Raw genomic sequence first — 25847 nt, forward strand, 5'->3', positions numbered from 1 at the left:
AACTAATGGAGAATGTGCTTAATACAGAAAAATGCTTTTGGATTAAGAGTTAGACTGAAAAACAAAGAAATATATCAAAACAACACTTACTGGGACTAATGGCTGTAAGCTGCAGAGATCTGGGACTATATGGACATGATCAAAATTTTGAGCTTCTTTGACTCTAAAGATTTCAGAAAGTTCAAAATCCAGGTTTAGCCAGAGACAATGGTTCTCCTTCATGCTGCAGGATTGTGGCTATGAATGTCTTAATAGCAGAAATTATATGAAAATGATAACTCTCTACAGATATAATAGCCATTTCCAGCGGGAAAGACTTAAATGAATGAGATGAGCTCAAAAGCAGCTTGATCTGGCTCTCTGCTCTCCAGTATGATGGTGACTATGTACAGAATGCGTGGCCATCATATTACATTGTCAAATCTACTAATCATGTCCTTTTCATATAGTTGTCTTTATAGCAGTGAGATCTGGCTTCAAAAAGACATTACTGAATTGACAGCATGACTAAATGCATCGATATCACAGTAAAAGTCAGAAGACAGCCATCTCTTTCTGATGCCTGTTCTGTATATTTATTATTGCTGATAATCTTGCTGAAGTTCCAAAATATAAAGACATAACTAATGAGTAAAACAGTCATGTCACTTTCCATATCCACTTCTTTCTAAATTTTAGTATTCCAATCCTGGCTGTGAGGTATTGTCACAAGAGAAATTCTGAACTATTGATTGATGGAGCTGTCCAGCAACAACAGAGCATAAGAAATGTTTTAGCACTGAGCACAAAATAGATTTTGGTAAATCTTTTGTATTATGTTCCTGGCCAAATATTTTTTTAAATAACCCAGTCAGTTTGAATAGGAGTTTCGTGTAATTACTTTAATATGAAAATATATTGATTCAATAAAAAATTGAGGAATGGGCATTACAGTGGAACCTCGGAGCTCGCGAGGGTTAGGGACCAAGACCGGTCGCGAGTTCCGAATTTTCGCGACCTTTTGATACGCCCCTTCCAACCCAGTAAAAACCCAAAGAACATTATACGAAATAGATTTAAATGAGTAAATAACACTATTTCACTCCATAACACTTAATTATTAGACTATTTTAACAATACTTTATGTAAATTAACAGCAATTACAATGTTTAATAAAAAAAAAAGTACAGGTACAGTAAAGTATGCAGTAGAGAAGTACAGTATAATAATACATAATAAAAATAGTTTTAAAGCATTTTTTAGACAATTTTAACGAGATAAACCTTGATTAGAAATGTTAAAACTAGCGTTTTGAGCAGGTCGCGGTTGCTCACGAGCCGATCTGAATGAGAGTCGCCGGTCGGAATAAAAGTCGCGAGGATGCGAGGTCGCGAGCGCTGAGGCCGCGAGCTCCGAGGTTCCACTGTACTGACTCTGACAGCATGAAACATAACCTTGTTATCACTTTTAAGGACAACGAACAGCAACCTATTTCTGCTACCTGTCCTTTATATTTACTTATTTCTGTTTCTTTTGTGCTGCTAACACGACGAGAAAGAAAGAATGCGTGGATTTGGCAAAAAAGTCAGATCACATTTAAAAAGACAAAAGATAAAGATGAGGATGTTTGCACATATTATTATGTCCCGTCTCCACATGGGATCACTTAATCCGTAGAATTATATCAGCAAATCGTATTCATGGCTAATGCTGCAAAGTGACTTAAGTGTGATCGTATGAATGTCTAGATTATTTTAGCGCCTGGGAATTGAAGCTTCAAAGAGCATTTATTTTTTGTTGCATGTTTAATAAATAATATTTACTTAGTTATCGTAGTACATGTAAATGTATATTTAAAACTGTTTTATTTGGAGTATGTCATGTATAATATTTAAAATGTATTTCCCCCCTCTTTGTGACAATCATCCTTTTAGCAAAAAAAAAAAAAAAAAAACCTGTTAAAAGTTTTATAGCGTTTATACATCCCCAAAAATCGTTTTATACCGTGAATTTACTGTGAATCAATCGTTGATATTACATCATTTGGAAAACTGTTTGCTTTCTTTCGTGTTACTGGGCGATTGTGATAATGTTTAAATAACCTTAGCAAACTAGTGTTTTTAAAAAACAAACACTGTAAAATGACGCAGTGTATACTATGAACAGTATCGCTAAAACTCGTTCATAAATGCAATGGCAAATAGGTGAAAGATTAGTAGGAGGGTGTAGAGAAGAGCACGTTGCAGTACTCTAAATATACTCAAAGAGTCGCTGTTTACCCAGAGACGAACAATAATTCTCACCACCCAGTACGAGTAATGTTGCAGCTTTCCCTGATACCGAAAATCATTGTTACAGAAGCTTGTGTTCACTGAGGACTGTACTCCAGAAAATAGCACCATTTTACCACACGCCTTTGTATAAAATGAGAATGGAAAAGATATCTTCATTTACGACATTATGTCGTTTGGCATGGGTTTTCATCATCATTCGAGCTGTCCAAGCAGATTTGAGCTACACATTCCCGGAAGAAACGAAGCAGCAATATGTGATCGGAAATATAGCAAAGGATCTCAGGCTTGACCTGAAACGATTGTCCGCTCGTAAAGCTCGAATAGAGACGGAAGGCAGCAATAAGCGATACTGCGAAATTAATGTGAGTAATGGAAATTTGGTTGTGGCGGAAACAATAGACCGAGAGGAGCTCTGTGGGACGAAAATTTCTTGCATTCTTAATTATGAGCTTGTGTTGGAAAATCCTCTTGAAGTGCATCGCATTTCACTGCAGATTGAGGACATAAACGACAACTCGCCGAAATTTCCTAATGGCCGGATAATGTTTGATATCCAGGAATCAGCCGATAAAGGAGAACGTTTCATTCTAGATGAAGCTCATGACTCGGACATAGGCCAAAACGCGATTCAGGGATATTCACTTGAAAGAAATGCTCATTTTGTTTTGTCAATTAAAGAAAACGCGGACGGAGGAAAATATGCGGAACTGATTTTGGATAAAGAGCTGGATCGTGAACTGACGAATGAAATAGATTTAATATTTACTGCTATTGATGGAGGGACTCCACAGAGGTCTGGTACTGCTCTTATCCACATCAATGTTCTTGATGCTAATGACAATAGCCCGGTTTTTAGTCAGTCTGTGTATAAGGTTACTCTGGCTGAAAACACACTGTTGGGTGCAGAAGTAGTAACAGTGAGCGCTACAGACGCTGATGAGGGCGTGAACGGGGAGGTCAGTTATGAATTTAGTCGAATATCTGATAAAGCATCAAAATTATTTTCTATCGACAAGACAACTGGTCATATTACAGTAACAGGAAATATTGATTACGAAGAAGAATCTACCTATGAAATGAGAGTTCAGGCTAAAGATGGCCCTGGCTTAGCATCCACTGCCAAAATTATTATAGACATTACTGATGTAAATGATAACTCACCCAGAATTATAATTAAATCATTAAATGATCCAATTTCTGAGAATTCTGAGATAGGAACTGAAGTGGCAATAATTAATGTTCAGGATAACGATTCAGGAGATAATCGAAAAGTCAGATGTTTCATTCAAGAAAATGCTCCTTTCCAATTAAACCCATCTATCAAAAACTATTTTTCTTTGGCGACCACACGTTTATTAGACAGAGAGATGACACCAGATTATAATATAACAATCACTGCTACTGATGGAGGCTCTCCACCTTTATCAACATCCATAACCTTCCATCTATCTGTATCTGACATCAATGACAATCCACCTGTATTTGAGCAGCTGTCATACACTGCATATGTAATGGAAAATAATAAAGCAGGAACCTCTATTAGTGCTGTTATTGCAAGAGACCCAGACTGGAGACAGAATGGTACAGTATTGTATTCTCTGGTGCCCAGTGAGATGAATGGTGTTCCATTTACCTCATTTGTATCCATGAACTCAGATACTGGAGTGATTCATGCTGTGAAATCATTTGATTATGAGAAGTTTAGAGACTTTAAGGTTCAGGTTGTAGCCAGAGACAATGGTTCTCCTCCACTCAGCAGCAATGTGACTGTGAGTGTGTTCATATCTGATGAGAATGATAATGCTCCACAGATTTTATATCCTGATCCAGAGGGAAAGCCATTTATGACAGAGATGGTCCCTAAAGCTGTTCTTTCTGGCTCTTTGCTTTCCAAAGTGATTGCTGTGGATGCTGATTCTGGTCAGAATGCGTGGTTGTCGTATCAGATTGTCAAATCTACTGATCCAGGACTTTTCACTATTGGGCTCCATAGTGGAGAGATCAGGGCTCAGAGGGACATTACTGAATCTGACAGCATGAAACAGAACCTTGTTATCTCAGTTAAAGATAATGGGCAACCTCCTCTTTCTGCTACCTGTTCTGTATATTTACTTATTTCTGATAATCTTGCTGAAGTTCCAGAACTAAAAGACATAAATTACAATGAGAGCAATTCCAAACTGACTTTCTTTTTGATTATTGCACTGGTTTCTGTTTCCACCTTCTTTCTGACTTTCATTATTCTGATCCTGGCTTTGAGATTTTGTCACAGAAGAAAGCCCAGACTGTTGTTTGATGGAGCAGTGGCCATTCCCAGCACTTATCTTCCTCCCAATTATGCAGAAGTGGATTGTACTGGAACTCTCCGTAGTTCTTACAATTATGACACATATCTAACTACAGGGTCACGCACCAGTGACTTCAAGTTCATCACTTCTTACAATGACAGCACACTTACTGCTGATGGAACTCTGAAGAAGGTTCAACAAGAGACTTTATCTGCGAATTTGATTACACTTAACAATTCAGAAGTGGAAAATGAGGTAAGATAAGATTTTTTCCCATGTTTTATAAAACAATAACAATAATAATTATTATTTATTTTCTCTTTTATCTCATGCACACAACTATAAACAGGAATTAATTTTGTTCATACAATAAGAACTATATGAGTTCTACCTTTATTATTGTTTAATGGTAGATCAATAGTCTCAGAATGCAGTACATGTGTCTTTTAAAAGTAACTATGCACCCTATCCAAAAAAGAATCCAAAAGCTGTTGCTATTGACCAGACAGATGAGTCTTGAGCCTCATGTTCTTGGAAAAGGACAACCTCTCTTTTCAAATATGTACAAATGCAGTTTTAGCACTTTTACTTCAGAATGCCTTTTAGTGCACTTTTTATTATTTAGATTACATCAGGATCAACCTACAGTTTCTTGCCATCCATAGGTCATGGCGTCAACTTGCAAATTATTTTGTCTTATTTCTTTGTCTGCTGTTTAATATTGTGTGATTGACAAGCTTTTTTAATATATTACATACTGAAGGCGTTGAGCAAATGTTTGGTATTAGACAATACTGCATCAGATGTTTGTTTGGAACCTAACAGTGTTTGGACAGGGATGTAACACTGAACATTGATTGTAGTGAAAATCTGTATGTGGCTTTTAATACATCACTCAAAAAATGACTGTAGCAGAGATTGCTGATTGAGAGGAGCTTTGTGGTTAGTTGCGTTCATACACAATAAAATGCAACTTTTTATTGGAAAAGTCTTTGGAATTGCATGCAGTCACCATGTAATTTGTAACTATCACTAATTATGTGTCACAGATTTTCATGGACACCATTCACCTTAAGATAGAAGAATGTGTATATTTTGGATGAGAATCAGCATGTACAGTAGATGTTGGAGAAACTCACAGCACCAATTTTGCCTAAAAACTAATGGTATTTTTTTTTCTTTATTTTTGGGAACTAATAGAGAATGTGCTTAATACAGAAAAATGCTTTCGGATTAAGAGTTAGACTGAAAAACAAAGAAATATATCAAAACAACACTTACTGGGACTTATAACTGTAAGCTGCAGAGATCTGGGACTATATGGGCATGATCTAAGTTTTGAGGTCGTTTGACTCTGAAGATTTCAGAAAGTCCAAAATCCAGGTTTAGCCAGAGACAATAGTTCTCCTTCATGCTGCAGGATTGTGGCTAAGAATGTTTTAATAGCAGAAATTATATGAAAATGACAACTCTCTACAGATATTATAGCCATCTCCAGAGGGAAAGACTTAAATGAATGAGATGAGCTCAAAAGCAGCTTGATCTGGCTCTCTGCTCTCCAGTATGATGGTGACTATGTACAGAATGCGTGGCCATCATATTACATTGTCGAATCTACTAATCATGTACTTTTCATATAGTTGTCTACATAGCAGAGAGAGCTGGCTTCAAAAAGACATTACTGAATTGACAGCATGACAAAATGCATCGATATCACAGTAAAAGTCAGAGGACAGCCATCTCTTTCTGATGCCTGTTCTGTATATTTATTATTGCTAATAATCTTGCTGAAGTTCCAAAATATAAAGACATAACTTATGAGGAAAGCAGTCATGTCACTTTCCATATCCACTTCTTTCTAAATTAAAGTATTCCGATCCTGGCTAAAAGTTATTCAGTTATTCTACATGTGAGCTTTTAAAAGTTAATCGATGTGTTTTCATAGTCATTCGGTTGCAAGAGCTTCAGCATCTGCATGTTATTTTGTTTTTTAGGTTAATATACGAACAAAACACAAAATAAGACAAATGAAATGCGCAAATGAACTCATGTTAATGTAATAATAAAAAAGTAGGGAGACGACCAATAACAAGACATTAAAGGAGACAAGATTTTAATCAAAATAAATTGCGGGTGGCATCGTGACCACATTTTAAACGGAAGTACGCGCTTGACGTGCAATTTAGTCAGTCCACCTCTTTAATATTAATGTTACTTAGCAGACCTCTTTAATAGTATTTAAGTTGAAGACTGTTTCAGGACCACGGGCTAAAAGACAGCGTCAAAAACGGCTTTGGTCAAATGAATGGAAATTACATTAATGCAGTTTACTCTGGACGTTTAATTTTTTTCCTTTACTGTACCACATGCTATGTTGGTGGTGAACAAAAAAAATCTTAATTTGGTACAGCAGTTCCTTAAAAAAAAATAAAAAACACGAACATATACCATACGTCGCATCTTAAATGTCCTCATGGGACCGCTCTATTTGAATCAGCAAATCGTCTTGATGTTAAATGCTTTAAAGTGATTTATGTGTGATTGTATGAATTGCTTGTTTGATTGTTATCATCAATATAGTGCTCTGAACGTGAAAGTGGAACGTCAATGAGGATTGTTTATGTGCTATGAAAAATATTTATTCATTTAATGTTTGTAGAACTTTCTATTCGCGGTATGTCTCTTATAGCATTTTAACTTTCTTTTTCCTCTCTTTGTGATTCTATCATACAGTTAGTAATCGTAAAATGACACAAATTCAATAGTGTTTTAGCGTCTCCAAATATCGTTTCATACTTTAAATTTACAGTGAAAGAACTAGTGAATTGCAGAAGGTGGAGAAAATACTTTCTTACTTTCGTGTTATTGAGAAATTTTAATAATTAGTAAATATAACGCCTTCATTTAGTGTTTAAAGATAACAAATGTTGCAATGTGACGCTGTGTGTAATATGAACATATTTTTATACCAAAGACTGTAAAAAGAACATTTACTTATAATCTTATACTACAGTATTCATGTTAGTTCTCACTCTCCAGTGTTCTGTATTTTTGAAAGATTTATGATCAAACTCAATGATCAAAATGTCACCCAAATGAGGATGGGTTCCCCTTTTGAGTCTGGTTCCTCTCAAGGTTTCGTCGTCATCGCTTGCTCATCAGGGATAAATGCACACCATTCACCTTAACTGTTGATTTCTGTAAAGCTGATTTGAGACAATGTCTGTTGTGAAAAGCGCTATAGAAATAAACTTGACTTGATTTGACTTGAACAGTATCGTGGAAACTCGCTTTTAATTGCTGTAGCACATATGTTAAGGATGTAGGAAAGAGCAGGTTGCAGTATTCTAAAAAATACTCTGAGAGTCGCTGTTTACTGAGAGACGAAAAATATATTCCCCCCACCCAGTTCGAGTAATATTCCAGCTTTTCATAAGACAGAAAATCATTGTTATAGAAGCTTGTATTTACTGGGGTCTGTATTCCAGAAAACGGTACCATTTTAGCAAACGCCGTTGTTTCACATGAGAATAGAAACGATGATGTCTTCATTTTCAACAGTATATCGTTTGGCATGGGTATTCATCATCATTCGCGCAGTCCGAGCAGATTTGAGCTACACATTCCCAGAAGAAACGAAGCAGCAATATGTGATCGGAAATATAGCAAAGGATCTCGGACTTGACGTGAAAAGATTGTCTGCTCGTAAAGCTCGAATAGAGACGGAAGGCAGAACTAAACGGTATTGCGACATTAATTTAAGCAATGGAAATTTGGTTGTGGGGGAATCAATAGACCGAGAAAAGCTTTGTGGGTCGAAAATTTCTTGCATTCTTAATTACGAGCTTGTGTTGGAAAATCCTCTTGAAGTGCATCGCATTTCATTGCAGATTGAGGACATAAACGACAACGCGCCGAGATTTCCTAATGATCGGATTACGTTTAATATGATGGAATCGGCCTTTAAAGGAGAACGTTTCCCTTTGGATGAAGCTCACGACTCTGACATAGGCCAAAATGCGGTTCAAGGATATTCACTTCAAATAAATAGTCATTTATTTGACAAAAAACCAGACAAAATGCATGGTTGTCATATCAGATCGTTAAATCTACTGATCCAGGACTTTTCACTATTGGTCTCCATAGTGGAGAAATCAGGACTCAGAGGGACATTACTGAATCTGACAGCATGAAACAGAACGTTATAATCTCAGTGAAAGATAATGGGCAACCTCCCCTCTCTGCTACGTGTTCTGTATATTTACTTATTTCTGATAATCTTGCTGAAGTTCCAGAACTTAAAGACATGACTTATGAGGAGAGCAATTCCAAACTAACTTTCTATTTGATCATCGCCCTGGTTTCTGTCTCCACCTTTTTTCTGACTTTCATTATTCTGATTCTGGCTGTGAGGTTTTGCCACAGAAGAAAACCCAGACTGTTGTTTGATGGAGCAGTGGCCATTCCCAGTGCATATCTCCCTCCAAACTATGCAGAAGTGAAGGGAGCTGGAACTCTCCGCAGTTCTTACAATTATGACACGTATCTAACTACAGGGTCACGCACCAGTGACTTCAAGTTCATTACATCTTACAATGACACCACACTTACTGCTGGTGGAACTTTGGAAAAAGTTAAAAATGAGACTTTATCTGCAAGTCTGATTACACTTAATACAGGAGAGGGACATGAGGTAAGATAAGCCTTTCCAATTTTTTTTTTTTTTGGATTTATATTTTTTTCTTTCTTTCTTTCTTTAAGCTTGTCATTGCACTGAAGAATATATCCTGCTATTTTTTATTTAATGTGATATTTTTACTGATGGTTGTCTAAAAACATTTCTTCCATTCTTATTTATCTATTTTATAAGGAGTACACTCTTACTGATGGTGAAAAAGATCAATTTGATTTAAGTATAATTCATCTATCTGTTTGAAATAATAACTTATTTGTAAGGCAATTCCATTATTTCTTTTTTTTTTTTAAGATTTCCACTCAGTTTTCGAGGGATTTGTTTTATGTTGTGAAAAGCAATTATGCTTTATTAAGGTTTGTTGAGCTCATTTACCTAATCCCTGTGAGTCAACATTTTTGTTAATTTTGTGTAAGAAATACAATGCATTGGCAATTGATTAAGAAGAATACATTGTGGGATTCTCCACGAGTTCACTTCAGTCATAGAATTGAATCAGCAAATCGTCTTAACTGTTAATGCTGAAAGTGACTTAAATGTGATTGCATGAATGTCTGGATTATCTTAGGGTTTTGGATGTGTAGCTTTGAAAATGAGTTTTTTTCTGCATGTGTTATAAAAATATTTACTCAGTTATCATAGTACATGTAACGGTATCTTTTTATTTGGAGCGTGTCACGCATAGTAATGAAACTTTCTTTTTAAATTGTTTGTGATTCTATAATCCAGTTCGTAAAATTAAACTAATTTAAATTTAATATTATTTATACATCCCCAAATTCCAATTCATACCGTGAATTTACTGTGAATCAACAGGTGAAATTAGAGCATTTGGAAAACTGTTTGCTTTCTTGTGTGTTATTGGGAGATTGTAATAATGTTATATATCACACCTCTACTTTAGCAAACAAGTGTTTTTAGAGAACAAATCCTGTATAGTGACGCCGTGTATACTATGAACAGTATCACTGAAGCTCGTCCGTAAATGCTATGGCAAATAGGTAAAAGGATTGGTATGAGGGTGTAGGAAATAGCATTTGCAGTACTCTAAATATACTCAAAGAGTCGCTGTTTACCGAGGAACAACCAATATTTCTCATAACCCACTAAGAGTAATGATCCAGCTTTCCCTGATACCGAAAATCATTGTTACAGAAGCTTGTGTTCACTGAGGACTGTACTCCAGAATACAGCACCATTTTAGCACACGCCTTTGTTTAAAATGAGAATGGAAAAGATATCTTCATCTTCGATATTATGTCGTTTGGCATGGGTATTCATCACCATTCACGCTGTTAGGACCGATTTGAGCTACACATTCCCGGAAGAAACGAAGCAGCAATATGTGATCGGAAATATAGCAAAGGATCTCGGACTTGACGTGAAAAGATTGTCTGCTCGTAAAGCTCGAATAGAGACGGATGGTAGCAGTAGACGGTACTGCGAAATTATTGTGAGTAATGGAAATCTGGTCGTGGCGGAAACAACAGACCGAGAGAAGCTTTGTGGGTCGAAGATCTCTTGCATTCAGAAATATGAGTTTGTGTTGGAAAATCCTCTTGAAGTGCACCGCATTTCACTGCAGATTGAGGACATAAACGACAACGCGCCGAGATTTCCGAATAATCGGATAACGTTTGATATCCATGAATTAGCCGATAAAGGAGAACGTTTTCCTTTGGATGAAGCTCATGACTCTGACATAGGCCAAAATGCGGTTCAGGGATATTCACTTGAAAGAAATGCTCATTTTGTTTTGTCAGTTAAAGAAAACGCGGACGGAGGAAAATATGCTGAACTGATTTTGGATAAAGAGCTGGATCGTGAACAGACAAAGGAAATAGATTTAATATTTACTGCTATTGATGGAGGGACTCCACAGAGGTCTGGTACTGCTCTTATCCACATCAATGTTCTTGATGCTAATGACAATAGCCCGGTTTTTAGTCAGTCTGTGTATAAGGTTACTCTGGCTGAAAACACACCGTTGGGTGCAGAAGTAGTTACAGTGAGCGCTACAGACGCTGATGAGGGCGTGAACGGAGAGGTCAGTTATGAATTTAGTCGAATATCTGATACAGCAGCAAATGTATTTTCTATCGAAAAGACAACTGGTTATATTACAGTAAAAGGAAATATTGACTATGAAGAAGAATCTACATATGAATTAAGAGTTCAGGCTAAAGATGGGCCTGGCTTAGCATCCACTGCCAAAATTATTATAGACATTACTGATGTAAATGATAACTCACCCAAAATTATTCTTAAATCAATAAATGACCCCATTCCTGAGAATTGTAAGAAAGGAACTGAAGTGGCCCTAATTAATGTTCAGGATAACGATTCAGGAGATAATCAAAAAGTCAGATGTTCCATTCAAGAAAATGTTCCTTTCCAGTTGAACCCATCTATCAAAAACTATTTTTCTATAGTGACCACAAGCTTATTAGATAGAGAGAGGACATCAGATTATAATATAACCATCACTGCTACTGATGGAGGCTCTCCACCTTTATCAACATCTATAACCTTCCATCTATCTGTATCTGACATCAATGACAATCCACCGGTCTTTGAGCAGCAATCCTACACTGCATATGTAACAGAAAACAATAAACCAGGAACCTCTATTATTGCTGTTATTGCAAGAGACCCAGACTGGAGGCAGAATGGTACAGTACTGTATTCTCTGGTGCCCAGTGAGATAAATGGTGTTCTACTGTCATCATTCGTATCCATTAATTCAGATACTGGAGTGATCCATGCTGTGAGGTCATTTGATTATGAAAAATTCAGAGACTTTAAAGTCCTGGTTGCAGCCAGAGACAATGGTTCTCCTCCACTCAGCAGCAATGTGACTGTGAGTGTGTTCATATCAGATGAGAATGATAATGCTCCACAGATTTTATATCCTGCTTCAGAGGGAACGTCTTTGATGACTGAGATGGTCCCTAAAGCTGCTCTCTCTGGCTCTTTGTTATCCAAAGTGATCGCTGTGGATGCTGACTCTGGACAAAATGCATGGTTGTCATATCAGATTGTTAAATCTACTGATCCAGGACTTTTTACTATTGGTCTCCATAGTGGAGAAATCAGGGCTCAGAGGGACATTACTGAATCTGACAGCATGAAACAGAACCTTATAATCTCAGTGAAAGATAATGGGCAACCACCTTTCTCTGCTAGCTGTTCTGTATATTTACTTATTTCTGATAATCTTGCTGAAGTTCCAGAACTTAAAGACATAACTTATGAGGAGAGCAATTCCAAACTAACTTTCTATTTGATCATCGCCCTGGTTTCAGTCTCCACCTTCTTCCTGACTTTCATTATTCTGATTCTGGCTGTGAGGTTTTGCCACAGGAGAAAACCCAGACTGTTGTTTGATGGAGCAGTGGCCATTCCCAGTGCATATCTCCCTCCTAACTATGCAGAAGTGGAGGGAGCTGGAACTCTCCGCAGTTCTTACAATTATGACACGTATCTAACTACAGGATCACGCACCAGTGACTTCAAGTTCATCACATCTTACAATGATGCCACACTTACTGCTGGTGGAACTTTGGAAAAAGTAAAAAATGAGACTTTATCTGCAAGTTTGATTACACTTAATACAGGAGAAGGACATGAGGTAAGATAAGCCGTTGGTTCCTAGTTTTTGTTTTTTTGGATTTATATTTCTTTCTTTAAGCTTGTCATTGCACTGAAGAATATATCCTGCTATTTTTTATTTAATGTGATAGTTTTACTGATGGTTGTCTAAAAACATTACTTCCATTCTGATTGATCTATTTTATAATGTGTACATGCTTACTGATGGAGAAAACGATCAATTTGATTTAAGAATAATTCATCTATCTGTTGGAAATAATACCTTCTTTGTAAGGCAATTCCATTATTATTATTTTTCAATGATTTCCACTCAGTTTTAGAGGGATTTGTTTTATGTTGTGAACAGCAATTATGCATTATTAAGGTTTGGGTTAGGGTTAGCAGAAAACTATTTATGGCTTTTGATACAGCATTGGTAAAATGACTGAAGCATAGTTTTTTGACTCAAAGAATTTTTGTGGTTTGAGAGTGTCCTGCAAAATAATATACAGTCTTGTACATGAGAAGCTTTTAAAATTGCATATTGTTAAGCCTGACTAAGCCGGGTTAAATTTGTTAGTTTTTCTTAATGCAAATTTCAACATCAAAAAAAGTAATACAATTCAAATGCACAAACTAAACACATGTAAAAGTATTACAGAGTAAGGAGATGACCAATAACAAGTCCTGGATGGAGACAAGATTTTAGTCAAAACAAAAAGTGCATAGCATCATGACCACATTTTAGGCAGATGTATATGCATTAGCACTCATCATACAACAATCAATGTAACATAAATTCACAATTGTCAAATTTTTAATGTTTATTTGCTCTCTATATTAGAATATTATCGCAACTTGTTGTTAGTCCACCATTCACTGTATATAATATAATGAAGACTGTTTTAAATAAGTGAAACTAACATTAATGCAATGTACTGTGGATGAAAAATTTCTTATTTTATTGTACAATATAATAAGCTGCTGTGATATGAGGAAGGTAAACTTCTGTAAGAAAAAACATTTATGTGCAGATTTTGATGAAAGTCTATTAACATTTATTATATAATGTATAATATATAATATATTAAAATATATATTACGATATATTGTATCTGAATGTATATACTGTATGTCTCAACTGCACGAGTTCACTTCAGTCATAGAATTAAATCAGCAAATCGTCTTCATTGTTAATGCTGCAAAGTGAATTAAGTGTAATTGTATGAATGCCTGGATTATTTTAGGGTTTTGGAAGTGGAGCATTTTTATAATGATTTTATTACTGCATGTGTTATGAAAAATTTACTCAGTTATCATAGTACATGTAACGGTATATTTTTATTTGGAGCGTGTCACGCATAGTATTGAACCTTTCTTTTCCAATTCTTTCTAATTCTATCATCCAGTTTGTAAAAATAAGCTATTTTAAATGTAATATTATTCATTCATCCCCAAATTCCATTTCATACCGTGAATTTGCTGTGAAACAAGAGTTGATATTACAGCATTTGGAAAACTGTTTGCTTTCTTTTGTGTTATTGGGAGATTGTGATAGTTATATATCACACCTCTACTTTACCAAACAAGTGTTTTTAGAGAACAAATCCTGTAAAGTGACGCCGTGTATACTATGAACAGTATTGCAGAAACTCGTCCGTAAATGCTGTGGCAAATAGGTAAAATGATTGGTATGAGGGTGTAGGAAATAGCACTTGCAGTACTCTAAATATACTCAAAGAGTCGCTGTTTACCGAGTAACAACCAATAATTCTCACCACCCAGTAAGAGTAATGTTCCAGCTTTCCCTGAGACCGAAAAATCATTGTTACAGAAGATTGTGTTTACTGAGGACTGTACTCCAGAAAATAGGACCATTTTAGCACACGCCTTCGTTTAAAATGAGAATGGAAAAGATATCTTCATCTTCGATATTATGTCGTTTGGCATGGGTATTTATCACCATTCACGGTGTTAGGACAGATTTGAGCTACACATTCCCGGAAGAAACAAAGCAGCAATATGTGATCGGAAATATAGCAAAGGATCTCGGACTTGACGTGAAAAGATTGTCTGCTCGTAAAGCTCGAATAGAGACGGAAGGCAGAACTAAACAGTACTGCGACATTAATTTGAATAGTGGAAATCTGGTCGTAACGGAAACAATAGACCGAGAGAAGCTTTGTGGGTCGAAGATCTCTTGCATTTACAAATATGAGCTTGTGTTGGAAAATCCTCTTGAAGTGCACCGCATTTCACTGCAGATTGAGGACATAAACGACAACGCGCCGAGATTCCCTAATGGTCGGATAATGTTTGGAATCCAGGAATCCGCAGTTAAAGGAGAACGTTTCCGTTTGGATGAAGCTCATGACTCTGACATAGGCCAAAACGCGGTTCAGGGATATTCACTTGAAAGAAATGCTCATTTTGTTTTGTCAATTAAAGAAAACGCGGACGGAGGAAAATATGCTGAACTGATTTTGGAAAAAGAGCTGGATCGTGAACAGACGAAGGAAATAGATTTGATATTTACTGCGATTGATGGAGGGACTCCACAGAGGTCTGGTACTGCTCTTATCCACATCAATGTTCTTGATGCTAATGACAATAGCCCGGTTTTTAGTCAGTCTGTGTATAAGGTTACTCTGGCTGAAAACACACCGTTGGGTGCAGAAGTAGTTACAGTGAGCGCTACAGACGCTGATGAGGGCGTGAACGGGGAGGTCAGTTATGAATTTAGTCGAATATCTGATACAGCAGCAACCGTATTTTCTATCGACAAGACAACTGGTTATATTACAGTAAAAGGAAATATTGACTATGAAGAAGAATCTACATATGAAATAAGAGTTCAGGCTAAAGATGGTCCTGGCTTAGCATCCACTGCCAAAATTATTATAGACATTACTGATGTAAATGATAACTCACCCAAAATTATTCTTAAATCACTAAATGACCCCATTTCTGAGAATTCTGAGAAAGGAACTGAAGTCGCCCTAATTAATGTTCAGGATAATGATTCAGGAGATAATCAAAAAGTCAGATGTTATATTCAAGAAAATGTTCCTTTCCAATTGAACCCATCCATTAAAAACTATTTTTCTATAGTGACCACAAGCTTATTAGACAGAGAGAGGACATCAGATTATAATTTAACAATCACTGCTACTGATGGAGGCTCTCCACCTTTATCAACATCCATAACCTTCCATCTATCTGTATCTGACATCAATGACAATCCACCGATTTTTGAGCAGCAATCCTACACTGCATATGTAACAGAAAACAATAAACCAGGAACATCTATTAGTGCTGTTATTGCAAAAGACCCAGACTGGAGACAGAATGGTACAGTACTGTATTCTCTGGTGCCCAGTGAGATAAATGGTGTTCTACTGTCATCATTTGTATCCATTAATTCAGATACTGGAGTGATCCATGCTGTGAGGTCATTTGATTATGAAAAATTCAGAGACTTTAAAGTCCTGGTTTCAGCCAGAGACAATGGGTCTCCTCCACTCAGCAGCAATGTGACTGTGAGTGTGTTCATATCAGATGAAAATGATAATGCTCCACAGATTTTATATCCTGCTTCAGAGGGAATGTCTTTGATGACTGAGATGGTCCCTAAAGCTGCTCTCTCTGGCTCTCTGTTATCCAAAGTGATCGCTGTGGATGCTGACTCTGGACAAAATGCATGGTTGTCATATCAGATTGTTAAATCTACTGATCCAGGACTTTTTACTATTGGTCTCCATAGTGGAGAAATCAGGGCTCAGAGGGACATTACTGAATCTGACAGCATGAAACAGAACCTTATAATCTCAGTGAAAGATAATGGGCAACCAATTCTCTCTGCTAGCTGTTCTGTATATTTACTTATTTCTGATAATCTTGCTGAAGTTCCAGAACTTAAAGACATGACTTATGAGGAGAGCAATTCCAAACTAACTTTCTATTTGATCATCGCCCTGGTTTCAGTCTCCACCTTCTTCCTGACTTTCATTATTCTGATTCTGGCTGTGAGGTTTTGCCACAGAAGAAAACCCAGACTGTTGTTTGATGGAGCAGTGGCCATTCCCAGTGCATATCTCCCTCCCAACTATGCAGAAGTGGAGGGAGCTGGAACTCTCCGCAGTTCTTACAATTATGACACGTATCTAACTACAGGATCACGCACCAGTGACTTCAAGTTCATCACATCTTACAATGACACCACACTTACTGCTGGTGGAACTTTGGAAAAAGTAAAAAATGAGACTTTATCTGCAAGTTTGATTACACTAAATACAGGAGAGGGACATGAGGTAAGATAAGCTGTTGGTTCCTATTTTTTGTTTTTTGGATTTATATTTCCTTCTTTAAGCTTTTCATTGCACTGAAGAATATATCCTGCTATTTTTTATTTAATGTGATAGTTTTACTGATGGGTGTCTAAAAACATTTCTTCCATTCTGATTTATCTATTTTATAATGAGTACATGCTTACTGATGGAGAAAACGATCAATTTCCAATTTCCAAATTCAGTTTCCAAGGTAATTGTTTTATGTTGTGAACAGCAATTATGCAGTATTAAGGTTTGTTGAGCTCATTTCCCTAATCTCTGTGAGTCAACATTTTTTGTTAATTTTGTGTAAGAAATACAATGCATTGGCAATTGATTAAGAAGAATACATTGTGGGATTCTTATATTGCATCGTCATTTCCACACGTGTTGTTATGCAGTTTAAATGTTGCAGTCTGATAATAATCATTTTTTTTCTAGAATTTAATTAACATAATCTATAAATGAGTGAACTGTATCATTGTGCTGTTGTGAATGAGTTCAATAATCGATCAAGTAGGAGCACTTGAATGGACTATAACAACAACTATAATTGTTTTTTTTGCACACAACTCGAGACAGCGATATATATATATTTCTTTTTTTTACAAATTAAGAGCTTTATGATTTTAATTATTATTGTTTAATACTATATCCATAATCTCATTAAGTGTCATTTAAAAATATCAGTTTGCATTTTCCAAAAAAGAACTGACAGTGTTAACTATTGGTCAGCTCAGTGAACCTTGTGCCTCATATAACATTCAGGTTCTTACAAAAGGACATCATCTCATTTTGATTTTGTCAATCACCACAATCATACAGCATATTTTAGTTTACTTCTATTTATTAAGATTATGTTGGGACAGATGTACAGTATCTTAACCTCCAATGATCATGGGGTCAACATTTTTTTGTCTTATTCGTTTGTCTGTTGTTTGATGCTGGGCACTTGCCAAGCCTATTTAACATACTCCATATTGACGGAGAGGAGACAAGGCTTGTAGCAGCAAATATTAAACAGATCTTAGTTTGGATGGTAAAAATGTTTAGACAGGAATGTAAGATTGAACATTGATGGTAGCGGAAAACTAATCATGGCTTTTGATACAGCATTGAAAAAATGACTGGAGCGTGTTTTTTTTTCGACTAAAAGAATTTTTGTGGTTTAAGAGTGTCATGCAAAATAAAATACAGTCTTGTATACGAGAAGCTTTTAAAATTGCATATTGTTAAGCCTGACTAAGCCGGGATAGATTTGTTAGTTTTGGTTAATGCAAATTTCAACATCAAAAAAAGTAATACAATTAAAATGCACAAACTAAACACAACTGAAAGTATGACAGAGTAAGGAGATGACCAATAACAAGTCCTGAACAGAGACAAGATTTTATATCAAAACAAAATGTACGTGGCATCATGACAACATTTTAGGCAGATGTATATGCTTTAGCACTCATCATACAACAATCAACATAAGATAAATTTACAATTGTCGAATTTTGAATATTTATTTGCTCTCTATATGAGAATATTATCTCAACTTGTTGTTAGTCCACCATTCACTGTATATAATATAATAAAGACTGTTTCAGATGAGTGAAACTAACATTAATGCAATGTACTGTGGATGAAAAATAATTTATTTTATTGTACAATATAATAAGCTGGTGTGATATAAGGAAGGTAAACTTCTATAAGAAAAAAACTTTAATGTGCAGAAATTTGATAAATCTAATCACGTTTAATATATAATATATATTCAAATATATATTACGATTTATTGTATCTGAATGTATATACTGTATGTCTCATCTGCACGAGTTCACTTCAGTCATAGAATTGAATCAGCAAATCGTCTTCAATTTTAATGTTGCAAAGTTACTTAAGTGTGATTTGTATGAATGTCTGGATTATTTTAGGAATTTGACGTGGAGCATTTTTATAAGGATTTTATTACTGCATGTGTTATGAAAATATTTACTCAGTTATCATAGTACATGTAACTGTATCATTTTATTTGGAACGTGTCACGATTAGTTTGTTTGTGATTCTATCATCCAGTTCGTAAAAATGAGCTATTTTACAGTTAATATTATTTATACATCCCCAAATTCCATTTCATACCGTGAATTTACTGTGAAACATGTGATATTACAGCATTTGGAAAACTGTTTGCTTTCTTTTGTGTTATTGGGAGATTGTGATAACGTTATATATCACACCTCTACTTTAGCAAACAAGTGTTTTTAGAGAACAAATCCTGTGAGCTGACGCCATGTATACTATGAACAGTATTGCAGAAACTCGTCCGTAAATGCTATGACAAATAGGTAAAATGATTGGTATGAGGGTGTAGGAAATAGCACTTGCAGTACTCTAAATATACTCAAAGAGTCGCTGTTTACCGAGGAACAACCAATATTTCTCATAACCCAGTAAGAGTAATGTTCTAGCTTTCCCTGAGACCGAGAATCATTGTTACAGAAGATTGTGTTCACTGAGGACTGTACTCCAGAATACAGCACCATTTTAGCACACGCCTTCGTTTAAAATGAGAATGGAAAAGATATCTTCATCTTCGATATTATGTCGTTTGGCATGGGTATTTATCACCATTCACGCTGTTAGGACAGATTTGAGCTACACATTCCCGGAAGAAACGAAGCAGCAATATGTGATCGGAAATATAGCAAAGGATCTCGGACTTGACGTGAAAACATTGTCTGCTCGTAAAGCTCGAATAGAGACGGAAGGCAGCACTAAACGGTATTGCGATATTAATGTGAGTAATGGAAATCTGGTCGTAACGGAAACAATAGACCGAGAGAAGCTTTGTGGGTCGAAGATCTCTTGCATTTACAATTATGAGCTTGTGTTGGAAAATCCTCTTGAAGTGCATCGCATTTCACTGCAGATTGAGGACATAAACGACAACGCGCCGAGATTCCCTAATGGTCGGATAATGTTTGATATCCGGGAATCAGCCGATAAAGGAGAACGTTTCCCTTTGGATGAAGCTCATGACTCTGACATAGGCCAAAACGCGATTCAGGGATATTCACTTGAAAGAAATGCTCATTTTGTTTTGTCAGTTAAAGAAAACGCGGACGGAGGAAAATATGCTGAACTGATTTTGGATAAAGAGCTGGATCGTGAACAGACGAAGGAAATAGATTTAATATTTACTGCGATTGATGGAGGGACTCCACAGAGGTCTGGTACTGCTCTTATCCACATCAATGTTCTTGATGCTAATGACAATACCCCGGTTTTTAGTCAGTCTGTGTATAAGGTTACTCTGGCTGAAAACACACCGTTGGGTGCAGAAGTAATTACAGTGAGCGCTACAGATGCTGATGAGGGCGTGAACGGGGAGGTCAGTTATGAATTTAGTCGAATATCTGATACAGCAGCAACCGTATTTTCTATCGACAAGACAACTGGTTATATTACAGTAAAAGGAAATATTGACTATGAAGAAGAATCTACATATGAATTAAGAGTTCAGGCTAAAGATGGGCCTGGCTTAGCATCCACTGCCAAAATTATTATAGACATTACTGATGTAAATGATAACTCACCCAAAATTATTCTTAAATCACTAAATGACCCCATTCCTGAGAATTGTAAGAAAGGAACTGAAGTGGCCCTAATTAATGTTCAGGATAATGATTCAGGAGATAATCAAAAAGTCAGATGTTCCATTCAAGAAAATGTTCCTTTCCAGTTGAACCCATCTATCAAAAACTATTTTTCTATAGTGACCACAAGCTTATTAGATAGAGAGAGGACATCAGATTATAATATAACCATCACTGCTACTGATGGAGGCTCTCCACCTTTATCAACATCTATAACCTTCCATCTATCTGTATCTGACATCAATGACAATCCACCGGTCTTTGAGCAGCTGTCATACACTGCATATGTAACAGAAAACAATAAACCAGGAACATCTATTAGTGCTGTTATTGCAAAAGACCCAGACTGGAGACAGAATGGTACAGTACTGTATTCTCTGGTGCCCAGTGAGATAAATGGTGTTCTACTGTCATCATTCGTATCCATTAATTCAGATACTGGAGTGATCCATGCTGTGAGATCATTTGATTATGAAAAATTCAGAGACTTTAAAGTCCTGGTTTCAGCCAGAGACAATGGTTCTCCTCCACTCAGCAGCAATGTGACTGTGAGTGTGTTCATATCAGATGAGAATGATAATGCTCCACAGATTTTATATCCTGCTTCAGAGGGAACGTCTTTGATGACTGAGATGGTCCCTAAAACTGCTCTCTCTGGCTCTCTGTTATCCAAAGTGATCGCTGTGGATGCTGACTCTGGACAAAATGCATGGTTGTCATATCAGATTGTTAAATCTACTGATCCAGGACTTTTTACTATTGGTCTCCATAGTGGAGAAATCAGGGCTCAGAGGGACATTACTGAATCTGACAGCATGAAACAGAACCTTATAATCTCAGTGAAAGACAATGGGCAACCACCTCTTTCTGCTACGTGTTCTGTATATTTACTTATTTCTGATAATCTTGCTGAAGTTCCAGAACTTAAAGACATGACTTATGAGGAGAGCAATTCCAAACTAACTTTCTATTTGATCATCGCCCTGGTTTCAGTCTCCACCTTCTTCCTGACTTTCATTATTCTGATTCTGGCTGTGAGGTTTTGCCACAGAAGAAAACCCAGACTGTTGTTAGATGGAGCAGTGGCCATTCCCAGTGCATATCTCCCTCCCAACTATGCAGAAGTGGAGGGAGCTGGAACTCTCCGCAGTTCTTACAATTATGACACGTATCTTACTACAGGATCACGCACCAGTGACTTCAAGTTCATCACATCTTACAATGACACCACACTTACTGCTGGTGGAACTTTGGAAAAAGTAAAAAATGAGACTTTATCTGCAAGTTTGATTACACTTAATACAGGAGAGGGACACGAGGTAAGATAAGCTGTTGGTTCCTATTTTTTGTTTTTGGATTTACGTATATTTCCTTCTTTAAGCTTTTCATTGCACTGAAGAATATATCCTGCTATTTTTTATTTAATGTGATAGTTTTACTGATGGTTGTATAAAAACATTACTTCCATTCTGATTGATCTATTTTATAATGTGTACATGCTTACTGATGGAGAAAACGATCAATTTGATTTAAGTATAATTCATCTATCTGTTGGAAATACTAACTTCTTTGTAAGGCAATTCCATTATTATTATTTTTCAAAGATTTCCACTCAGTTTTTGAGGGATTTGTTTTATGTTGTGAACAGCAATTATGCATTATTAAGGTTTGTTGAGCTCATTTCTCTAATCTCTGTGAGTCAACTTTTTTGTTAATTTTGTGTAAAAAATTCAATGCATTGGCAATTGATTAAGAAGAATACATTGTGGGATTTCTATATTGCATAGTCATTTCCGCACGGGTTGTTATGCAGTTTAAATGTTTCAGTCTGATAATAATAAATTGTTTTCGAGAATTTAATTAACATAATCTATAAATATGAGTGAAATGTATCAATGTGCTGTTGTGAATGAGTTTAATAATCGATCAGGTAGGAGCACTTGAATGGACTAAAACAACAACAACTATAATTGATTTTTTTTTGCACACAACTCGAGACAGCGATATATATATTATTTTTCACAATTATTGTATAATACTATATCCATAATCTCATTAAGTGTCATTTAAAAATATCAGTTTGCATTTTTCAAAAAAGAACTGACAGTGTTAACTATTGGTCAGCTCGGTGAACCTTGTGCCTCATATAACATTCAGGTTCTTACAAAAGGACATGATCTCATTTTGATTTTGGCAATCACCACATTCATACAGCAGGATATCTATTAGTTCACATCTATTTATTAAGATTATGTTGGGACAGATGTACAGTATCTTAACCTCCAATGATCATGGGGTCAACATTTTTTGTCTTATTCGTTTGTCTGTTGTTTGATGCTGGGCACTTGCCAAGCCTATTTAACATACTGCATATCGACGGAGAGGGGACAAGGCTTGTAGCAGCAAATATTAAACAGATCTTAGTTTGGATGTTAAAATTGTTTAGACAGGAATGTAAGATTGAACATTGATGGTAGCGGAAAACTAATCATGGCTTTTGATACAGCATTGGAAAAATGACTGGAGCATAGTTTTTTGACTGAAAGAATTTTTGTGGTTTAAGAGTGTCATGCAAAATAAAATACAGTCTTGTATACGAGAAGCTTTTAAAATTGCATATTGTTAAGCCTGACTAAGCCGGGATAGATTTGTTAGTTTTGGTTAATGCAAATTTCAACATCAAAAAAAGTAATACAATTAAAATGCACAAACTAAACACAACTGAAATTATGACAGAGTAAGGAGATGACCAATAACAAGTCCTGGACAGAGACAAGATTTTATATCAAAACAAAATGTACGTGGCATCATGACAACATTTTAGGCAGATGTATATGCTTTAGCACTCATCATACAACAATCAACATAAGATAAATTTACAATTGTCGAATTTTGAATATTTATTTGCTCTCTATATTAGAATATTATCTCAACTTGTTGTTAGTCCACCATTCACTGTATATAATATAATGAAGACTGTTTCAGATGAGTGAAACTAACATTAATGCAATGTACTGTGGATGAAAAATAACTTATTTTATTGTACAATATAATAAGCTGGTGTGATATAAGGAAGGTAAACTTCTATAAGAAAAAACATTAATGTGCAGAAATTTGATAAAAATCTAATCACGTTTAATATATAATATATATTCAAATATATATTACGATTTATTGGATCTGAATGTATATACTGTATGTCTCATCTGCACGAGTTCACTTCAGTCATAGAATTGAATCAGCAAATCGTCTTCAATTTTAATGTTGCAAAGTGACAAGTGTGATTTGTATGAATGTCTGGATTATTTTAGGGATTTGACGTGGAGCATTTTTATAAGGATTTTATTACTGCATGTGTTATGAAAATATTTACTCAGTTATCATAGTACATGTAACTGTATCATTTTATTTGGAACGTGTCACGATTAGTTTGTTTGTGATTCTATCATCCAGTTCGTAAAAATGAGCTATTTTACATTTAATATTATTTATACATCCCCAAACTCCATTTCATACCGTGAATTTACTGTGAAACGTGATATTACAGCATTTGGAAAACTGTTTGCTTCCTTTTGTGTTATTGGGAGATTGTGATATTTATATATCACACCTCTACTTTAGCAAACAAGTGTTTTTAGAGAACAAATGCTGGTAAGTGAGGCCATGTATACTATGAACAGTATCGCCCGAAATTGTCCGTAAATGCTGTTGCAAATAGGTAAAATGTTTGGTATGAAGGTGTAGGAAATAGCACGTTGCAGTACTCTAAATATACTCAAAGAGTCGCTGTTTACCGAGGAACAACCAATATTTCTCACCACCCACTACGAGTAATAGTCCAGCTTTCCCTGATACCGAAAATCATTGTTACACAAGCTTGTGTTCAGTGAGGGCTGTACCCTTTTAGCACACGCCTTTGTATGAAATGAGAATGGAAAAGATATCTTCATCTTCGATATTATGTCGTTTGGCATGGGTTTTCATCACCATTCACGCTGTTAGGACAGATTTGAGCTACACATTCCCGGAGGAAACGAATCAGCAATATGTGATCGGAAATATAGCAAAGGATCTCGGACTTGACGTGAAAAGATTGTCTGCTCGTAAAGCTCGAATAGAGACGGACCGTAGCAGTAGACGGTACTGCGACATTAATTTGAATAGTGGAAATCTGGTCGTAACGGAAACAATAGACCGAGAGAAGCTTTGTGGGTCGAAGATCTCTTGCATTTACTATTATGAGCTTGTTTTGGAAAATCCTCTTGAAGTGCACCGCATTTCACTGCAGATTGAGGACATAAACGACAACGCGCCGATATTTCCGAATAATCGGATTACATTTGACATTCATGAAATAGCCGTTAAAGGAGTAATCATCCCTCTAGATGAAGCTCATGACTCTGACATAGGCCAGAATGCGGTTCAGGGATATTCACTTGAAAGAAATGCTCATTTTGTTTTGTCAGTTAAAGAAAACGCCGAAGGAGGAAAATATGCTGAACTGATTGTGGAAAAAGAGCTGGATCGTGAACAGACAAAGGAAATAGATTTAACATTTACTGCTATTGATGGAGGGACTCCACAGAGGTCTGGTACTGCTCTTATCCACATCAATGTTCTTGATGCAAATGACAATACCCCGGTTTTTAGTCAGCCTGTGTATAAGGTTACTCTTGCTGAAAACACACCGTTGGGTGCAGAAGTAGTAACAGTGAGCGCTACAGACGCTGATGAGGGCGTGAACGGGGAGGTCAGTTATGAATTTAGTCGAATATCTGATACAGCAGCAACCGTATTTTCTATCGACAAGACAACTGGTTATATTACAGTAAAAGGAAATATTGACTATGAAGAAGAATCTACATATGAATTAAGAGTTCAGGCTAAAGATGGTCCTGGCTTAGCATCCACTGCCAAAATTATTATTGACATTACTGATGTAAATGATAACTCACCCAAAATTATTCTTAAATCACTAAATGACCCCATTCCTGAGAATTCTGAGAAAGGAACTGAAGTGGCCCTAATTA

At 36.1% G+C, this 25847-nt stretch overlaps 3 protein-coding genes, 1 long non-coding RNA gene and 1 pseudogene across 7 annotated transcripts in view; 4 read left to right on the forward strand and 1 right to left on the reverse strand.

Moving 5' to 3' along the window:
- Positions 1–25847, reverse strand: part of LOC310741112 — a 318731-nt gene that overhangs the window by 246004 nt on the left and 46880 nt on the right. The window lies entirely within an intron of this gene.
- The window catches only part of LOC310741048 (protocadherin gamma-C5-like), a gene marked incomplete at its 5' end in the record, with an annotated part of 208022 nt that continues 184468 nt past the window's right edge, over positions 2294–25847 (forward strand). For all 3 annotated transcript variants that reach the window (XM_083568426.1, XM_083568428.1, XM_083568450.1), the window contains one exon: positions 2294–4816. In XM_083568426.1, the coding sequence (XP_083424552.1) occupies positions 2405–4816 (2412 nt within the window). The remainder of the gene's footprint in view (positions 4817–25847) is intronic.
- Positions 10122–12994, forward strand: LOC310741062 (protocadherin gamma-A12 pseudogene; annotated as a pseudogene). The gene has a single exon. The product of its transcript is annotated as a protocadherin gamma-A12 pseudogene (transcript).
- The window catches only part of LOC310741064 (protocadherin gamma-A12-like), a 94466-nt gene continuing 83294 nt past the window's right edge, over positions 14676–25847 (forward strand). The window contains exon 1 of the mRNA XM_083568522.1: positions 14676–17155. Coding sequence (XP_083424648.1) covers positions 14747–17155 — 2409 coding nt within the window. The 5' untranslated portion in view covers positions 14676–14746. The remainder of the gene's footprint in view (positions 17156–25847) is intronic.
- The window catches only part of LOC310741065 (protocadherin gamma-A12-like), an 89485-nt gene continuing 83294 nt past the window's right edge, over positions 19657–25847 (forward strand). Inside the window, exon 1 of the mRNA XM_083568523.1 lies at positions 19657–22136. Within this exon, the coding sequence (XP_083424649.1) occupies positions 19728–22136 (2409 nt within the window). The 5' untranslated portion in view covers positions 19657–19727. The remainder of the gene's footprint in view (positions 22137–25847) is intronic.

The sequence above is a fragment of the Silurus aristotelis genome (genome assembly GCF_946808225.1).
Source record: "Silurus aristotelis genome assembly, chromosome: 18".
NCBI classification, from domain to species: Eukaryota; Metazoa; Chordata; class Actinopteri; order Siluriformes; family Siluridae; genus Silurus; species Silurus aristotelis.